At 41.4% G+C, this 20,585-nt stretch overlaps 1 protein-coding gene across 2 annotated transcripts in view; it reads right to left on the bottom strand.

Moving 5' to 3' along the window:
* The window catches only part of THSD1 (thrombospondin, type I, domain containing 1), a 36,433-nt gene extending 25,060 nt beyond the window's left edge, over nucleotides 1–11,373 (bottom strand). The window contains exons 1-2 of one of the 2 annotated variants that reach the window (XM_006877421.1): nucleotides 11,234–11,373; nucleotides 3,418–4,383 (exon numbers count right to left, since the gene is read on the bottom strand). In XM_006877421.1, the coding sequence (XP_006877483.1) occupies nucleotides 3,418–4,383; nucleotides 11,234–11,291 (1,024 nt within the window). In that variant the 5' untranslated portion in view covers nucleotides 11,292–11,373. The remainder of the gene's footprint in view (nucleotides 1–3,417; nucleotides 4,384–11,233) is intronic. The other variant, XM_006877422.1, reaches the window with a different exon arrangement.
* Nucleotides 11,374–20,585: the final 9,212 nt, after the last annotated feature.

Consider the following 20,585-nt stretch of genomic DNA (forward strand, 5'->3'; position numbering starts at 1 on the left):
TGGAGATCTCCAAGGAGCTAGAAGCTGAAAGAGACAAGGACGCAAGGACCTTCTCCCAAATTAGATAGAGTGGGAAAGTCTTCCCCTAGCGCCAGTATCTGCATCCAGAGTTCAAGCCTTTTAAACTGTGAGATAATAAATTTGTTAGTTAAAGCCATCAAACTGTGTTACTTCTATTCTAACAGCACTGGATAACTGAGACAGAACAGACCAGGCAGAGTGACATCAATTAGGAATCTGTTACAAGAATCCAAGTAAAGGAAGATGAAAACTTAAACTAAGTGATGTCGGTGGAACTAAAGAGTGATTCCGACACCAAGGAGACAAAATCTACAGAACCTAATGATTTGTTAGTGATTTACTGTAATGATTTAATATTGATAGGTGGTGAAGGACAAGAGTTTTAACAAGATGAATGGTGAGATGAGGAGTCCAATCCCAGATATGTTGTGTTTGAGGGCCTGAGAGATGTCTTGGAGGTGACCGCTATCAAGCAACATTTAAATGCCTGGGAAGAACTGAGAGAGACTCTAATCTGGAGTCATCAGCAGCAAGACAGCAACTGAAGCCAGGGGTATAAATGAGATCACCCAGTAAGTGTGTGAAGTGGGAAGAAGATCTAGTACAGAATGCAGACAAAGACCAACACTTGAGGTCTGAGGTGAGAAGGTGGAACTGTCAGGTTTAAGAGACCAGGAAAGAACTACTTGAGGCGACAGGTGAACAAGGTTGCGCATCACACCACAGAACCAAGGAGTGACTGTTCTACAGGAAGCATCAGTGAAGATGAGAACTGAAAAGTGTTCCTGGATTTTGGAAACTGGAAGGCATTCACTGGTTGTTTTAGTGAGAGCATCTTCAGGGGAAGGATGTGGGGTGGAAGCCAGTTTGGAGTGTATAGAGAACTGAATGTTGGTTGAGACAAGAAAATGAACCCCAGAATGTCAGCAACTCTTCCAAGAAACTGAGTTGTAAACGGAGAAACAGAAGGTAGTACCTTGGAGAAAACATGGGGCTGAGGGAAGACGTGTGATTTTGTTTTTAGATAAAAGAACTAAGTACATTTCTATATCGAAATGATCCAGTCTAGAAGGAACAGTTACAGACCGAGGAGACAGAGATATTAATTAAGAGATGGTTTTTGCAATGAGTGGAGGGGGTGGGATCACATTGGAGAGAGAGGGTTGGCACATCTTCCATAACAAGAAGGGAAAAGATGGCAGATGCCTATGGAGGTGCAGTTATTCCTGGGGAGGCTGAGGTAGCTGCTGCCTGATGGCCTCCAGCTGCTGTGCTGTAGAGGCAAGGTCAACTCAGGCAGGGCCTGAGGCCTGAGGGGAACAGAGCTCTGTAAGAACTGTGGAGAATGGGAGCAAGAGCTGGCCTGGCTGAGGGTGGAGACGTGATGCAAACACAGTGGCGCCAGTCTACTTGGGTGTGCCCTTCTGCAACCTCAGTGGCTTGGGTGGTGGCCGAATTCAGGTAGAGCTGGGGTCTGGCCAGGCAGGTATAGCAGAAGTACAACAGGGCAAAGGCATGTAGGATATTGGTGGGATAGTCATTCACAGGATGGGTCATGGAATCTAAACTGAAACATGAGTGGAGAAAACAAAATGACCAATGGACGGGGAGGGAGTTGAAGGGAAAAAAAAAAGTGGGTAAATTTGAATCAAGAAAAACTTAGGGTTACAGAAAAAGATGGACGTGTATGGCAGCAAAGGATACTGGGCTTACTGGGGTTGAAGAAAGGGCAGTGAAGCATGTCAGGGAACCAGATAGTCTCTGCCAAATTAAACCACTTGCTTGCATACAGGCCGGATTCAGAAAAATGGGAAGATACACAAAGGAGAGCTTTGGAATAGAAGGAATTGAATAATCACACTTCTTTGTGCTTAAGATCACCAGCTGCCCTCAGATCTTGGTGACCCCAAGTGTGTCAGAGTAGAACTGTGCACCATAGGGTTTTCAATGGCTGGATTTTTGGGAAGTAGATCACCAGGTCTTTCGACCAAGACTTGAACCTCTAACCTTTCAGTTAGCAGCCAAGCACATTAACTGTTCACACCACCCAGGCCTCCTTTTTTGGATTAGGTAAGGCATCACACAAAGAATGCAGAATTTGAAGATATTTTCAGAAACCTTTTCTTTGAAACCTCACTAAAGAGGCTTCATTTCTATCATGAATGACTGAAGAGAAAAGAGACAAGCTCAGCTAGAAGAAGCCAGAAATTACTAAATGCAAGCAAGCTAAAGTTTCATTTGGGATACAGCTTTGGATTCTGATCATACCAGTCATGAACTTAACAAGTGATATAATGTTTACATATATTGTAAAAACAACTAACTTTCACTGAGTGCTTCCTATACCAAGGAACCCTGCTGGAGCAGTGGGTTAAGCACTGGGCTGCTGTTAAGGTTCGAACCCATCAGCAGCTCCACAGCAGACTACTGATGCTGCTCCTGTAAAGATGCATAGCCATGAAAGCCTGACAGGGCTGCAATGAGTTGCAGCTGACTTGCTGGCAGTGGACTTGGTTTGGGCTTTCCCCCCTATATATCAAGCAAGAACTTTACACATTCTATTTATACAATCCTTTCTGAGGTAGGTACTTCTCCTATCCCTATTTTCATTATGAAACCTAGAGAAGTTACTTAAATGGCAAGCTTGGTCTCATAATTTTTCAGATAAGGATGAGGTATGAGCCATAAAAATAATGATACATTTCATAGAAAATTAAGACTCTAAATTCTAGATTTAAGTTGGAAGTTGTCAACGACTTCATTCTTGTTGGATCAACTATCAACACTCATGGAAGCAGCAGTCAAGAAATCAAACAACGTATTGCATTACGCAAATCTGCTGCACAAGATCTTTTTAAAGTGTTGAAGAGCAAAGATGTCAGCTTGAAGACTAAGGTGCGCCTGACCCAAACCATGGTATTTTCAATAACCTCATATGCATGTGAAAGCTGGAGAGTGAATAAGGAAGACCATATAAGAATTGATGCTTTTGCGTTATGGTGTTGGAGGAGAATATTGAAAGTGCCATGGGCTGCCAAAAGAACCAAGAGATCTGTGTTGGAAGAAGGGCAGCCAGAGTGCTCCTTGGAGGCTAGGATGGCCAAACTTCGTCTCTCATACTTGGGGCATATTGTCAGGAGGGACCATTCACTGGAGAAGGGTATCATGTTTGGTAAGGTAGAGGGTCAGAGAAAAAGAGGAAGACCCCCAATGAGATGGACTCAAGCATGGCCCAGGATCAGGCAGTGTTTCGTTCTGCTGTGCATAAGGTCGCTATGAGTCAGTATCGACTCAATGGCACCTAACAACAACAACAACAACAAATTCTAGGTAATAACTTTGATTACAAGAAGACATCAATTAGAGAATTGTTTTTTCAAAAATCTCAATACCAACCTATAGTTCTCTGAATTAGCATGCACTCCTTTTCCTTTGTGGAAAAATGGCTTCTGCTTGAAATGCCTAAGTCAAAGCAGTATTTATTCTTCCCCACATCAAACAGAGTGCAGTTAAATACCGTCCTCCTCTCTCCCAGGTTCAGGCTGTTTTCAGCCAGCCACACAGCCCCTTCCCCAGGGCGTCTGGGGGCCTCCTTCAAGACCGCAACCATTCCTTGGACATAGATGCAAGGCGGAGGCACCACCGTCACTTCTACCACAGACTCACATGTCAGTTCTGGCACCATCACCAGTTTGTATCCGAACTTCTGGGCCAAGTCAATGGGTCCTATTGAGGTAATGACTGAGTCTCGGCCAAGCAGCTTCAGCACCACAGTGACAAAGGCTTCTGGCCCCACGGATGCACAGCTAAACTCAACCCACTGGCCTTGACAGAGTTCAGTCTGTTTGCTGGTTCTTATTTCCAGGGGCTGTACCTGACTTGTTCTTGCCTCAGGCAGACTGTTGGTGAAGATGACATCCACCAAAATGTCAGGCTTGTCCACAGGGAATGGGCACAGTGGTTGATGGGTAAAAAGGCCCACTTGAAAGGTGCTTTCTGCTGCACCGGAAGTCCTGTTTAAGTCAATGTGAAAGACAGGCCACTCCACCTTCAGAAAGGCACTTTTCTCCCACCAAGGGAGTGCAGTGCTGTTGTCCGCTGCATGCGAAGTCATCATGAACCAGTAGTCACCAGCCTCCTTGAAGTAGAAGCATTCGAACTCGAGTGTTCCCTGAGACTGGTTGGTCAGGAGGTATTTGGTGGTAATAGTCTGGTTGGTGTTGGCCTCTAACAGCAAGACAGATATATTCTTCAGTGTCCCATTAGCACCATCAAAATACTGGAAATGCACAGACACTGTGTTATTGCTTAGTGCTACATGGCCTGGCTCTCCCAAGAGCAGATACTCAGCTTCTCCAAGAACTGAAACGAAATGGTCAGAATTGTTTTTTAAAAAGAGTAACAGAGGAACACAATTGGTAACATTAAGGAGACTGGATGGCACAGGTAGTTTGCCATCAGTTACTAACCTAAACATTGGCAGTTCAAACCTACCCAGCAGCTCCATGGAAGAAAAACCTGGCAATCTGCTTCCATAAAGATTACAGCCAAGAAACCCTATGGAGCAGTTCTCCTCAGTAACACATGGGGGCGCCATGAGGTGGAGGTGGACTCTATTGCAGCTAACAAAAAACAACACTGGTGACATTGACAAACACAGCATTCTACACACAAGAGAAGTTTGAACTAAGCCAAGGATGATGCAGAGTGCAGATTCTGGGAGGTTGGCACTACATTCTTTTCATCCAAGAGAGGCTATATCATTCATCTTCATTTTTCATTGTTAATGTTTAAAATAATTAATTAGTTATAAATACTCTGAGTTCACAACATTCAATGAAGTTATTCAAAATTTATAAAACAAGCATAACAGTTGACAGTTATTACTTGTTGGGTGTCCAACACTTCATATTTCTCATTTTAATTATATTCTAGTATTTGGGGAACATGGATAGCCAGTGAAGCAAGGGAAGGCTTGATATGAAGCCAAAAATTGCTCTACACCACTTAAAATGAAAGGCCCTAAATTTACTTCCAAGTTATTATTTTCTGATGTTTAAGACAAGTACTTGGGGATTTGTACTAGTGGAGGAAACCATGCCCATTGCTCTGTATGAGGCAGTAATTTTTAGATGATGAAGCAATATGCCAACACTTTGTTCTGCATGGATCAAAGATAGAATGGTAACTCTTATAGAGTGAGTGTTTATGAAATCATCTTGTCCTTGGCAATCTTAATAGCATTTCCATAAGTGGTATTTGCCTTTATAGGATCAATGAATACGATCCTGAGTATCATTCAGTTGGGTTGAAGTCTATCTTTTTAAAAGAGACCCATCAGAGCAGCTAAGTGAAGAGTGGCAAGAACATAGACACACAATAATCCTTGGTTCTATGAGTATTTTGAACCCTATCTAAGTATCAAAGGACAAAGAATTTAGCAGTGTACCAATCAGCTAGCCCATGACTAGGGTCAGATACAGTTCTAGATTTAGGCAGCTACAGTACCCTTTTGGTTTAAGAAAAAGCATGTATATGTGCATGAAATATAAGAGGACTTTAAAAATTTCATGGAAAATGGAATTAAAAGACAATGAATTTTTCCATGAACTTTCTGAAGTCCCCTTGTGTATACATGCATGTATGGCATCAAATTTTATGTACATATCTCCAAAGAGGCTCAGTATGTCCTTTGTTTGGACTGCTAGTCTTGAAATATATCCTTGCATATATTCAATCAATAATTATTAGAATCTGTACATACATATGCACACATTGGCACATAGAGATTTTTTTTTTAGCTCAGGACTTCACTCATTTTTCATTTAAAACGAGTTGAAATGAAATATATAAAACTTAGATCTAAATCTTGATTGCCACTTTAGGCAAAACAGAAGTTGAGAAGTATTCCCTTTTTGATGGACACTCTTCAAGGTTGAGGGAGGTGTATAAATTATGCAGCTTGTGTGCAAATTCAAAAAAGACCTGATACCCCTTTTGTGAACTGGCAGCTAAGGAGAGTGCAGTCAAATGAAGGAATTAAGACTGAAAACAATGGTCTTACTAATAATTTGAATGTGATAGGGACAGACATGAAGGCACTGATGCATTTTAAGATTAAGATGCACATACCACATAGTAAACTAATGAAAAAGTATTCTGAATGACAGGATTGTCTATGAGACATACCAGATGCTGATTTGATAGGCAGTCAATCAATGAAAGAGACTCGCGCCCAGTTCCAAACAGCAAACACAACTGATGAATTCCAGCTGCAGCTAATACTATGGGTATCTATGGGTACGAGAGAACCCACTACACTATTCCATAATTTTTGTTCCTAAAGATGAACACATGTTCTCATTTTTAAAACTAAAATTTGGTTCCACTACATCTTGACTACAAGAGTATCGTTGTTATAAGTGTTGAGTCAGTTCCAACTCATAGTGACCCTGTTTAGGGTTTCCAAGGAGCAGCTGGTGAGGTTGAACTGCCGACCTACAGTTCAAACCAACCCTGCGGTCCAGCGCATTAACCCACAGCACCATACCAGGACTCTTAAAAAAAAAAACAGAAAAACGTACTATAGTTTTCTTTATCCCCCCCCCACCCCTTATTCTTTTACTTTATTAAAGTGTATTTATATGATATATTTATATGGGAGTTCTGATGGTGTTTTAGGATAAGCACTAGATTGCTAACCACAGAGCTGGCAGTTCAAACCCACCTACTACTCCCCGAGAGAAAGATGAGACTTTCTGCTTCTCTAAAAGTTTACAGCCTTGGAAACCCTATACAGGGTTGCTCTGAGACAGAACCAACTCGAAGGCAGTGGGTCTGGGGTTTGGTGTCTCTATATAAAAGAAACAGACCTGTGAAAAGACCTTATCCATTAGAGACTTGTATAGTCTATGTACACCGAACTTTTATTTTTATATTCCAGTTAGACCATTTTCTTTCAACAACAATAAAACATCTTTGCACACTTCGGTTGGAAATTTTGGGTGCTTTTATTTCACATTGTGAAATCAAGGACATTTTATAAATTTTGCAGGAGGAAAAACATAGAGCAATCTGTCTTTAAGTAGGGATAGTGGTGTGCCCTGGAGTCTACTCCAACTCATAGAGGCCCTGGATACAGTTTCTGAGGCAGAAAACATTTATAGAAGGAACTCTGGTAGTGTAGTGGTTACAAGTTGGGCTGATAATCTCACAGTCAGCAGTTTGAAACTACCAGCGGTTCTGTAGGAGAAAGATGAGACTTTCTGCTTCCATAAAAATTTACAGCTTCAGAAACCCTACAAATTACCACCACCACCACCACCAAACTTTTATGGGAACAGAAAGTCCCATCTTTAATACAGGCCATTGAAAAAAAAATCTGAAGATGGCAGCTAGGGTGGGGGTGCAGTGAGGTTAACCGTTAGCAATACCACAGAATACCAGGCAAAGCAGATTCAGGGCAGAGCTCCAAAACTCAGAACCACATAGGTGGAATATTTTAAAAGTTTGAAGGCTTATAGCTAGTGGAACTTGTAGCAAAAGTAAAAAATCGTGTACTTTTGAAATTACCGGTCTCCGTGGCCCACAACTTGGGCGAGACCAAACGGCAAGACCAAGCAGGGGAGCAGACACACCACAGAAAAACACGCGGAAACCTGGGCGCAAAGATGGACAATACACTTTGTCAGTTTTGCTTTGTTCTGATTTTTTTTTTGGGGGGGTATCTGTTAATTGGCCTCCTCGCCCCCCACTGTGTGTGCACCTCCATTCTGGTGACTAAAGGGGGGTGACTGAGCGAGTGGACACACCCCACCTGCACCACTAGTGGGTTCTTCTGCCATGCATGAGATACTCTCAGCCCAAGAGCCTGTACCAACTCATAGAGACTTATGCACAGCAGAATGAAACACTGCCCCATCTGGAGTCAGCCTCACTATTGTTGCCATGCTTGAGTCAATCGATGGGGGTCTTCCTCTTTTTCTCTGATCCTCCACCCTACCAAACATGATATTCTTCTCCAACGACTGGACCCTCCTGACAGTATGTCCCAAGTATGAGACATGAAGTTTGGCCATCCTGGCCTCCAAGGAGCACTCTTGCTGCACTTCTTCCAACACGGATCTATTGGTTCTTTTGGCAGCCCATGGCACTTTCAATATTCTCTTCCAACACCATAACTCAAATTAATCAATTCTTCTACAGTCTTCCTTATTTACTACTGTCCAGCTTTCACATGCATATGAGATTATTGAAAATACCATGGCTTGGGTTAGATACACCTTAGTCTTCAGGCTGACATCTTTGCTCTTCAACACTTTAAAAAGATCTTGTGCAGCAGATTTGCCTAATGCGATACATTGTTTGATGTCTTGACTGCTGCTTTCGTGAGTGTTGAGAGTTGATCCAAGAAGAATGAAGTCCTTGACAACTTCAATCTTTTCTCCATTGATAAGAATGTTTATTGGTCCAGTGGTGAGGATTTTTGTTTTCTTTACATTGAGATGTAATCCATACTGAAGGCTGTGCTCTTTGATCTTCATCAGTAAATATTTTAAGTCCTCTTCACTTTCAGCAAGCAAGGTTGTATCATCTGCATATCGCAGGCTGTTAATGAATCTTCCTCCAATCCTGATGCCAAGTTTTTCTTCATATAACTCAGCTTCTCATATTATTTGCTCAGCATACAGGTTGAATAACTATGGTGAAATACAACCCTGTTGCACACCTTTCTTAATATGAAACCATTCAGTGTTTCCATGTTCTGTTCGAACAGCTGCCTCTTGGTCCATGTACAGAGTCCTCATGAGCACAATTAAGTGTTCTGGAATACTCATACTTTGCAATGTTGTCCATAGCTTGTCATGATCCACACAATCGAAAGCCTTTGCGTAGTCAATAAAGCAAAGGTAAGCATCTTTCTGATATTCTCTGCTTTCAGCAAAGATTCATCAGACATCAGCAATGATATCCCTGGTTTCACGGCCTCTTCTGAATCAGGCTTGAACCTCTGGAAGTTCTCTGTCAATTTATGCTTGCAGCCATTTCTGTATTACCTTTAGTAAAACTTTACTCACATGAAATATCAGAGATTGTCCCACATTCCGTTGGGTCACCTCTCTTTGGAATGGGCACAAACATGGATCTCTTCCAATCAATCAGCCAGATAGTCTTCTTCCAAATTTCCTGGCATAGATGAATGAGTGCCTCTTGTGCCACCTCACTTTCTTGAAAGATTTCAAATTTTTATTCCATCAATTCCTGGTGCCTTGTTTTTTGCCAATTCCTTCAATGCACTTTGGACTTCCTCCTTCAGTATTATTGGCTCTTGATCATATGCTACCTCTTGAATATCTAGTGTGGAGAGGCAAATTCTCAGCAGAGGGTCAAACCAGAATGAACCAGTTCCAAGCTCTGCTTAAAAAGAAATGAATCCCGGTTTGGTTTTCCTTTATACAGTATCTTCTTTAAAAACTTTTTCTTAAAAATGAAAAATGTCTCAAGAAGGTGATCTACTAGACAAAATGAATAGCACAAGTCCTGGTTCATTTAACCGGCTGCACCATTGGTAACACCTGAGTTGGGATTCTCTGTATCTTAGGTCACAGTTTCATCAGCAAATTTGAAAGTAATTCACATACCAGTAGCTGCTTAAATGTCTATATCTGGAAAAGCAGTGAATTGTACATCCTATTGGTGAACCTATTAGTTCAGAAGTTGCATCAAACTCTCTGATAAATGAATTGTTTTGTTTAAACAAACTCAAGAGAACCACCATTAGGTACCTACTATGTACTCAGACTTAAGGAGCTCTGGTAGCGTAGTGGTTATGAATCGGGCTGCGAACCACAAAGTAAGCAGTTCAAAACTACCAGTGGTTCTGAGGGAGAAAGGTGAGGCTTTCTGCTCCCATAAAGATTTACAGCCTCGGAAACCCTGTGCAGGGTTGCTATGAGTCGGAACCGAATCCATAGCACATAACAACAACAATGTTCTCAGACTTGAGTGCCCAGGTAGTGCAAATGGTTAAATCTTAGGTTGCCAACTAAAAGGTTGGTGGCTTGAGTCCATCCATAGGCACCTCAGAAGAAAGGCCTGGTGATCGCCTTTAAAAAAATCAACCACTGAAAACCCAAAGGAGTACAATTCTACTCTGACCCACGTGGGGTTGCCATGAGTTGGAGTTAAATTGACAGTAACTATGTATACAGATATTCAAGGTGCTTCACATTTTTTATTTTATTTTATCATAACAAGAACCCTGTGAAGTCAATATTATCACTAAGGTTGAAAAAAAAAGATTAAGAAATGTTATCTGTGGGTATACAACTGGCAAGGGATGAAATTCAGATTGGTTCCAAAACTCTCTTGTCAAGTGAAATCCTATGTAGAGCATTTGTGAATGTGGATGAAATTGAAATGTATAATACTGAATTACTGGGAAATCATTAAAAGAGAACTCAGATTAACATGCTTATCGCCAACTTGTTTTTTAGTACTTTTCCTAAAGAGTTAAGAGTATGTTTAAAATGAAATTTGAATTAAGTGTGCAGAATCACTGAAGAACCTTAAAAGAATCCAAGGTTGCAAGGATCCCAATTGAAGAGGAACTCACTTTAGACCCAATCCTGTCTCCTTCAAGAGAGGTCACTAATATTTAATAACCTCACACTCAGGTTTCTTTATGGCTCAAACATAAAATGATTGTGAGGATGGAGCAGGATTATGTGTTGGACATGACTCAATGGCATCTAACAACAATGACAAAGATACCTATAAAACCCAAACCAACCCACTGCCAACGAGTCTATGTGTAGTCTGTATAGCAACTGTGTAGTCCCCAGGTGTACAGTTGACTGCTAACCTACAGATGGGCCATTTGAACCCACCCGACGGTCCTATGGAGTCCTGGTGTGGCACTGTGGGTTAATGCACGAGACTACAAAGCTGTTTCAACTGCAAGGTCGGTGGTTCAAACTCACCAGCTGCTCCTCGGAAACGCTATACAGGGTTGCTACGGGTCAGAATCGACTCGATGGCACTTCACAACAACTACAGTCCTAAAGTTGGCCTGGTGATCTGCTTCTGTAAAGGTTACAGCCAAGAAAACTCTAAGGAGCAAATCTACTCTCTAGCACAAGGGGTCACCAAGGCTTGGAATGCACTAGATGAAAACTAACAACAAGGTGTGAAGTATGCTGACTGTACTCACCATAGTCACAGAGTACCACCAACAGTAGATTTGAAAAGTCTTTCAACAGTCCTTTCATTCTGATCAGCAAAAGCCCAGGTCTTTGATCTCCTCATGTCCTTTGTCACATCCAAGTAAGGAATCTTTCTCCAAAAACACCTAAAATTAGAATCTCAGGAAATCATGGCTCTGTTCAATGCTACTCACAAAAGACTAATAATTAAATGACTAAACCATTATAAAAATTTAAACCTCTCAGGATAAGCACTGGACTTAACCACAAGGTCGGAAGTTCAAGTCCACCAGTTTCTTCATTGTTCCTGCAAACTTTTACAACCTTGGAAACCCTATATAGGCTCTCTATGAGTCGGGACTGAGCTAACAGCACTTAGCAACAACAAGGAGCTCTGGTAGCGTAGTGCTTACGAATCGGACTGTGAACTTTAAGGTCAGCAGTTGGAAACTACCAGCCGCTCCGCGGGAGAGAGATGAGGCTTTCTGCTCCCATAAAGATTTACAGCCTCAGAAACCCTGTACAGGGTCACTATGGGTCGGAACCGACTCAACGGCAGGCACTTAACAACGACAACAAGGGAAACCAGGGAGGATACTAATTTTCCCTGTGGGATCTATCTGTAATCACACATGCTCCCTTCATTCCATTATAGTTCACTTGTTAAGAACATTCAAAAAAACCCTACAACAAGATTATCTTTGCACAACACTATGCTTCATAGCACATCCTTGTTGTTAAGTGCTGTCGAGTCAGTTCTGAATCATAGAGACTCAGTATAGGGTTTCCGAGGAGCAGCTGGTGGGCTTGAACCGCAGACCTAGTGGTCAGCAGTTAGGGCTTATCCTACAGTGCCACACCAGGAGTCCAGCACATCCTTAGTAGAGAGTTTGTTGCCCAATCTGGACAACATATTTTTCATATTATTTATGTTTGTTGGTTCACATTGATCCATTTACTAAATTCTTGCCAAGCTTTCATTGCACATTGTGCTGTACAGCCTCAAAGTCTCCCTGTCTTGCTTTCACAAATAGGCTTCTTACACTAAGCCTTCCCTGCAAAGTTGGTATATAATCTGGACTGCTTCATCGTATCATGCCTACATCAAAACCATCAAACCTTTAAAAAAGAAACAACCTGAACATTAAAATTAAATGTAAATTCCATGTGGTCCAGCTTACTTTAGGACAGTCTAAACAAAAGATAGGTAAGTACTAATTGCCATCTTTTGTCAGTCATCCAGTAGCTGTTGCTGCGGGTGTGATGATCCATGCAGCAACCTTCTCAGACCACCTACCAAGGCAGGAAAGACCTTGGCTGCCTGGGGTTCTGAGTGATTTGCAGTGCTAGGCACTTACTTATTTGACGTACAAAGTGTATGACTGTAGAACAAGATGCAGGACATTTAGGCCAGTTTTCTCATATTAGAGTTTAGTAGACTATGGGCTACCAAATACGTATCTTCTTAGTGTTTATATTTCCATTATCCAGAATTAATTTACTTGTAGTAAGCAAATATATTAGTCCCCAAATATATATACATATGTTACATCCCTTCAGATAAGAACAGATTAATTTCTGGAATTAAGAGGGCTAGTTGAAATAATCCAAATTCAACAAAAAGAAACTGGTGTTTCTCCATTAGCATTCTTTCAGTAAGAGCTGATTTAACAAAGGAAATAACTTACTTCCTCAGAGGGCAGTAGAGATTTGAAGTGCAATTATGCAGATTAGTGCCCAGCTGGACATCATAGGTGAGGCCCTGGCAGAAAGCACTGTTATATCTCTAGGGCATGGGCACTTAGAGCAATTACAACGTTTCCTTTTCAGTCACTGGTACTCAGTAGCCAAACTAAGCAAGTGATCCCTTAACTCCGAAAACCTGTATGGGCTTCTCCCAAATTGCTTGCTGCCTCCTAACAACCACCTTTTAGAGAAGCCCCTAATCTGATAACTGATTGGATAGTTATAATACATTTTCCTTCTGTATGAAAACGACCAGTAGAACACAGAATTGTGTAATAATCGATATTTATAGTACTTTATAAGCTGAATATGCAGTCCTAGTATAAGCACTGAACTACTAACCACAAGGACAAGGTCATAGGCTCAAACCCACCAGCCACTCCTTGGAAACTCTAGGCAGGGTCACTATGAGTTGGAACTGACACTTAACAACCTAGGCTGAATGGAAATGAAATTACAAAATAAACCAATTTACCACCTCTGAAAAAAATATGAAGTTTAAAACATTTTTTCTCAGACTTTCAAAAATAGGGGATTTTTACTAACACAACCACTGATACGGAAATTTAGCAGAGAACAATGAATTGCTGAGTAAATAGCTTTACTTTTTTTGAAGAAGGTAGTATAACTCTTTAGTGAATGTTTTTACCCCTATTTTAAGTTTTTAAAATAAGCATAAACCAGGACAAGTCCTGGTTTGTGCTTATTTTCTTCCTAATTGTTCCCGATACCACAACTGGACATTTATGTTTGACTTAAGAATCGTTTCAAGAAAACAGGAATATAGGTATATTTTGCACTCATTTAAAAACAGTTTTCTATAGCATTCATATGCATAAACATCATAGAATCCTAAATGTATCAGCAGAGATCATGGGAGAATGTTGTGAATAGTTCATCCCACGCAACACAGATGGCAGATTTATGCTGAAACTAAGTAATGTTTCTGTACGCCCCCCGCTAATGTCCATGGAACCAGAGAATGGTCAAAAAAGAGAAGCAATTAAAAAGAGGCAAAGTGCTTTTGCTCCTTCTGACAAACATGCACGTGCTCGTGTAGCTATAAATATTTATTGGGAGGAAAGACTTAACTCCCAAACAGCTTCTCTTTCTGTGTCCTGTCGAATTTGCTCACCCTAGGCCCAGGATTTGGGGCCGCATCTACTCATCCTTCCAAAGACCTGCAAATCTGCTTAAGCCCACTGATGTCCAGTCGGTTCCGAGGCTGCGAATCTTTACGCGGAGCAGCTAACCCCCGAAAATGCGAAGGGTTTCAAAAAGCTCATGGGAAAAATTCATGATTTTGTCGTGCCATTTTCCCACGAATCCGGTGCCGTTTGAAATAAATCCTTTCGCAAAGCATTTATTCATAGAAAACAAACATAATTCGAAACGCTTAGCCTGGAGAGACGGTTTTTCCAGCGTCCCAGCAATTCTCTCACCGCACCTTCCCGGAAAAAGGCGAGTCCAGATAAAGTAGGGATTGCTAGGCGCAGACGCGGGCTTTTAACGTTGGTCCCTGGGGCGGGACACCACCACCCTCCTCCCCGGGCCTCCAGGCCCCGCAGGCCTCCCCTTACCTCTCGGGATCGCGCGGAGGCCTCAGGGGCCGCGAGGGAACGCGGCGAGCATCTCCGGTCCCCAGCTGCGCGCCTGGGCTGCCGCCCAGTCCGGGCCCGCCCTCTGGGCAGTGCATCCTTTCCTGCCTGCCCCGCTGGACAGGAAACCCGCAGGAAAGCCAGAGACGCAGACCCTGCTCCAGCACACACACACACACACACACACACACACACACACACACACACTCGGGGCTTTCAAGAGAGAGCCAACAAACTCAATCTCTTCTCCACTGTCCTTTCTTCTAGGAGACCATAAATACTGGCATAATATGAGGGCTGTTCACTTGGTTTCCCAAATGTCATTAAGAGTTTCAAGGAAAAATAATTCAGGCAAAATGTATCTTCATTTGTCTTTACCTGGAGACAGATATGCTTATTTAATTAAATCAAAAAGAACTTCTTAGTTCTTGTTGAGTCTAGTGCAACTCCTGGTGAGCGTGTGTGGAAAACAGAACTGTTCCACAGGGTTTGCCTTGCCAAAGTCACCCCCGGTGGATGAACACTGTCAACCATTCGAATAGCACTTAACCAGTTGTGCCATCCAGGAACCCAACCCTCCCCTCCCCCAAAGAACTAAACGTTTTAAAACACGTATACTCTACGAGTGTTCAAGCTGTCTTACACGTGAAAAGATAGAGTTTCACTTGAATAGTTCCACTTGTTTTTGAACACACTGTGACAGTTTGCCATTTGCTTTTCTTTTACACAAAAGATGCCACGTAACGGACACACTATTGTTAAACTGTAAGGTAACTGCTGGATTGCTACTCTCAAGGTAGGGTCAGTATGTGTTGGAACTGACTGTACTACACTGGCACTCAACAACAACAACCTATTGGGATAATTAGAGCAGTGGTGGCCTCTGTGGAGAATACAATTGAAGAGGCAACAGGAAGGTTTCTGGGGTGGAAACCATTGATTGGAAGCCTGACTTATACGTGCTTTTATACATTTGCCAGAACTCATCCAACTGAACATTTGTGCGTTCCCCTGTAAATTTTACCTCAAATTTTAAAACCATTTTCAGGTTCTTGAATCAATCACTTCATCTTTGAAAACACTAACATAACTATTTTATGATTATCAGAGATACCAAATTTTCTAAAGTCAAATAATTATTATAAGGCACACTAACTTTAGTCCTGATGTCACTGGACGGCTAACTGCAAGATTGGCAGTTCAAACCCACCAGCCACTCCTCAGAAACCTTATACAGGGTCACTATGAGTCAGAACCGACTCAATGACAATAGCACAAATTAAATCTACCCAAAGTTCCATATAAGGCTTTGAGGTCATCATTCAATTTAAATACCAGTAGAACTTAATTATACTGGTATTTAAATTGAATAACCAGTAGAACTTGAGTCCTGGTGTGGCCCTATAGAATAAAGCACTGAACCACAGGGTCGGTTTGAACCACAAGGTCGGTGGTTCAAACTCACCAGCCTCTCCTTGGAAATCCTATGCAGGGTTGCTATGAGTCTGAACCAACTCGATGTCACTTAACAACAGAACTTAACTAAGGAGTCCTGGAGTGGCTCTGTGGGATAATGCACTGGACCACAAGGTGGATTGGAACTGCAAGGTCAGCCGTTTACCAGCTGCTCCTTGGAAACCTTACGCAGGGTCACTATGAGCCACAGCACTTACCAACAACAGAACTTGTTGGGAGTCCTAGTGTAGCACTGTAGGATAAGCATTGGACTGCTAACCGAAAAGTGGGTGTTTCAAACCCATCAGCTGCTCCTTGAAAACCTTATACAGGGTCACTATGAGTCAGTACCAATTTGACAGCACTTAAAAATAACAAGAACTCAATTGGGAAAGTATCTAGTTCAATATTCATTTAACTCAAGATTACTTTTCAAATACATGTCACAGTCCCTGGCATTTTCAATTTTGAAAGCAAAAGCTCAGTGGCAAGCATGGGCTTTGTAGTTAGATATGTTGTTGCTGTTTAGTACCATAAAGTTGAGTCTGACCCATGGCAACCCTATACAGGGTTTCCAAGGAGCAACTGGTGAGTTTGAACTACCAACCTTGCAGTTCATGCCGACTTTGCAGGACAGCGCTTTAACCCACAGCACCACACCAGGAGTACATAGTTAGATACATGTGAGTTTAAATTCTAGCCCTGACTCTATCTCCTAGAGAAAATTTCTCTCTCCTGTCCACTGTAAAAGGCATAATAGTTACACTTGTTTTGTGATGATTGCCAAAGTATAGGAAGCAACTTTAATCTTACATACATACTCTCCCCTAAAAAGCTACCCTTGAGGACTTAAGAGTCATTGAGTTGGTTCCAAGTCATAGAGACTCTGTATAGGGTTTCCACGGAGCAGCTGGTGGGTTTGGAACACTAATCTTTCATTTAGCAGTCCAGTGTTTATCCTACTGAGCCATATCAGGAGGACCTAAATCAAAGTATATGGGACTGAATCAATTTGCTTGGTCACTTTTTTAATAATAGCTTTATTGAGCTGCTTGGTCATCTTTGTCTAAATTGGTATACTTGCCAAACTGCATTACTGTCTTTATCAGACAGTTAGGGCATTGTTTCTTTTCTAAAAGATGGCAATTTAAGAGTGAAGGGGAAAAGGCTTCCAATAGAGCAATGTATGGTCTTGTCAGTATAGAACTAAAACTAAGAGGGGTCAGTGTCGGGTCTGGTGAGCTTGTGCAAAATGTGTAAAATTTATAATATCACAATAATTTGCCTTATATAAATGGAGAGATCTTTTTCACCCCCTAGGTAAATAAAAGTTAAGATGACTTATGATTCATGATTATTAGGACACAAGGAAAAACAGGATTGACCCAGTTTTCACTGTAATAACAAGATCTTACATGTGTATAACCTGACCTCTGAGTGCTTCTCACATCATGGAAGCTGCAGAAAGGCAGAACTGAGACATGCCACACATCTGGTTCCAGAAGTCTCCAGAATAAACGGACAAATTCAGGTTTGACTGGTCAATTCATGATATAATATCTTAATTGCCTTTCACCTACTGATGATCTGTTGGTCCTTGAGAGTCTAGTTTTTAAGGCTCCTGTCCCACAAAACTTTCTCAAACACTTCCATCAGAACTTTCTCTGCTCTCCACAGAAAGTTGCTTGTGCCCCTCCATGGCACTTATTTCATTCTGGTCTTCTATTATAGTTGCATCTTGGTAAGGGCAGAAGCTGTATCTCATTCACCATTATTATATTACCTCAGTGTTCTATACAGTTCCTCACACAAAGTCAGTATATATTCCAAAAAGTGTTTTGTTTAAATGAATTTAATAATGAGAGAGAAACTGGAGCCAAAATACAAAGGGATGAAATCAGCAATAAATTTACACAGATTCACCTGTACTTACTGGCACAAAAAAATGTAACACACATTTAAATTGTATATTTAAATAGTTTAATTATCAATGCTATAAAAGTCTACTGTTGATAAGTAGCTTTTACTATATATCATACTCATTATAGTCATACCTACATATCACTCTACAAAGAACATAATCGCAAATTGAACTTTATTGGCAATTTACGAGATTTTCAAGGATAATTTTGAGCATGTACTCGATTTTGTCCTTAGGCACAGTCTTTATATAATCTAGCCGCATTGTAAGCTGAAATTCCGTTGTACCAAAGTGAAGACTGAGAATATGGGGCAAAGAAGAAACAAATGAAGTATTGGGTATGAGAATGGTGCTCAATGATGAATCCAAGTTCTAGCCAAATCATTCTCGTAACAGAACAAGAGATACAGCTCATTCACACAAATGGTCACACAAAATCAACCAACAGTGGGATTCACATAAGAATTTTAAAAGTGGTTCATGAGCCACTTCAATTTCTTAAAAGATAACAAATATGGCAAGGGCTTCATGTCATACATGTTTATAATCAATTCTTGATTCTAAAACCTAAAAAAAGTCACATACTGGCTTCTTCTGATTTTGAAATTTATCATTTCCTTATTTTTTAAAGAATATGTAAAAATAATAATAAGTTAAGAAAAATCATATTTTAATTTTGCAGTAAGTTTACTATATATGCAAGGCTAAGTAAAAAAGTATTGCCACAAAATCACAGAAACCTTTATTAAACAAAAACGTCAAAATGTGAAGCTATTCTTTCTCAACATCTCCGTCTGGGTCTACAGACTTCTGAAGGTGGTGTTTCCATCTCTCTGACCTTTCCTGAAAGAATTCTGTGCTCCTCAATTAACACCATGTCAAAACAGCAGTTTTAGCATTCTCAAGGAAGTCTAAAGGGGCAAGATCAGTGCTGTAAGTTGAACCAGGTAAGGTTTCCCAACAAAATTCTTGTAAAACAGCCCTCACTCAGGAGACATCAAGGCAAGTGGTCGGATCCCCCTCAAGGCAAGTGGTCGGATCCCCCTCAAGGCAAACCCCCTTCTAAGACTAAGGCTCAATGGGAATGCATGCTCAGATTGGTGACCACGTTCGTCACCAATAAGGGGAGGTAAGGGAAAAACAGCAATGAAGCTGTGAGCTAAGCCCTACAATGCTCCTGTGAACCCGGATGGAAACCTGGTTGGCCAGCAGTGTGCCAAGTCCATGGGTCTCTTGGACCCAGAGTCAGCGACATAGTCACAGACGACTAGAGTGGAGAATGAAGCGTCCAGCTGCCAAGAAGAAGAGGGCACATGTATAAGTACACCCACACTTGCAGATAATACCCACTTGACCTGGCTTCAATGACTGGATGATCAGAGCTCAAACAGGATAATCTGATACAATTTGATGAACCTGACACACAACTATGGAAGCAATAGCTCAAAAGAGTGAACAAATCTTCACAGGGAGGATCATTCCCACCTCCTCTACACACGGAGAGAACAGGGATGGGCAACCTGGACATTGGCTACCCAGAATGGGAGGGGCTACAGAGTCAAGAAGTGATTGGCTTACAAGCTTTCAAGGGGGAACCTAGATCCAGAGGGTGTGAAGCAAGATAGAATCTCCACTGAGTAGTATCCATTCTACCTAGTCAGGGCTGATGAAAGGGGATGCAGAGAGGTCTCTTGCAATACAATAGTGATTAATTGATATCAGGAATGATTGTGAGGGCTGGAAATATAAAGGTAGACATTTTTGGGCAAAGGGAGGGGAATGATTAACCTTGCTTTCTAGGAGTGGAGGTCCCTGGGACCATTAAAGGAGAAGAGCAGAGAATGGAACCCTACCCAGAGAAGCAGTGATGCCAGGGATGGAGATGGAGATAATGACATGGGGAGATGGAATGGCTGGAGACTTTGGACCCGGAGAGAGAGAGGGGCAATATGTGGATGACCGGGGTGGGGGGGCAGGTTTGCAAGGTATACTCTTTGTTTGATGGATGATTGTAACCATGGCAAGGAAACGATCAATGTGAAGCTGATGTCCTCCCATGTAAACGATCACATAATTCACAATAAGCATTAAAAAAAAAAAAAAAGAACTAAAAAAAAAAAACAGCCCTCACTTCCCTAGAAGAAAGAGCAGGTGCATTGTCATGATGAAAAATAATTTCTCAGGGCAACATTCCTGGCATTTTTCTCACCCAACGTAGTTTTCAATTTTCTTAAAATTTCTTCCTAATCAGCCCCTGTGATCATCCTGTGCCCTTTGAGAAAATCTATCAAGATTATCACTTTGGGACCCCCTTTCCCTCAGTCTCCATAACCTTCTGAGCTGACCTCTCTCCCTGAATCAACTGGCCCAGCAGATCCCCTTGGAAGCCACTGCTTTGATTGGCCATTTCATTTGAGGACATCCTGATGAGACTAAGGCAAATGCATTAGTGAAAAAACTTGTTTATATTTATCCATTGATCTCAGAAACATACTTAAACATGTTTTGTTTGGAATAAACCCATGCATGTATGAATTGGAATCCTAGTAGCAATACTTTTTCACTTAGCCTTATGTAATTTTTAAAGTGTGTACAAAAATGGAATTTTTCTACCAACTTTTGAAGCACTCTCATGTATGT

Source organism: Chrysochloris asiatica, unplaced genomic scaffold (genome assembly GCF_000296735.1).
Source record: "Chrysochloris asiatica unplaced genomic scaffold, ChrAsi1.0 scaffold00494, whole genome shotgun sequence".
Lineage (NCBI taxonomy): Eukaryota > Metazoa > Chordata > Mammalia > Afrosoricida > Chrysochloridae > Chrysochloris > Chrysochloris asiatica.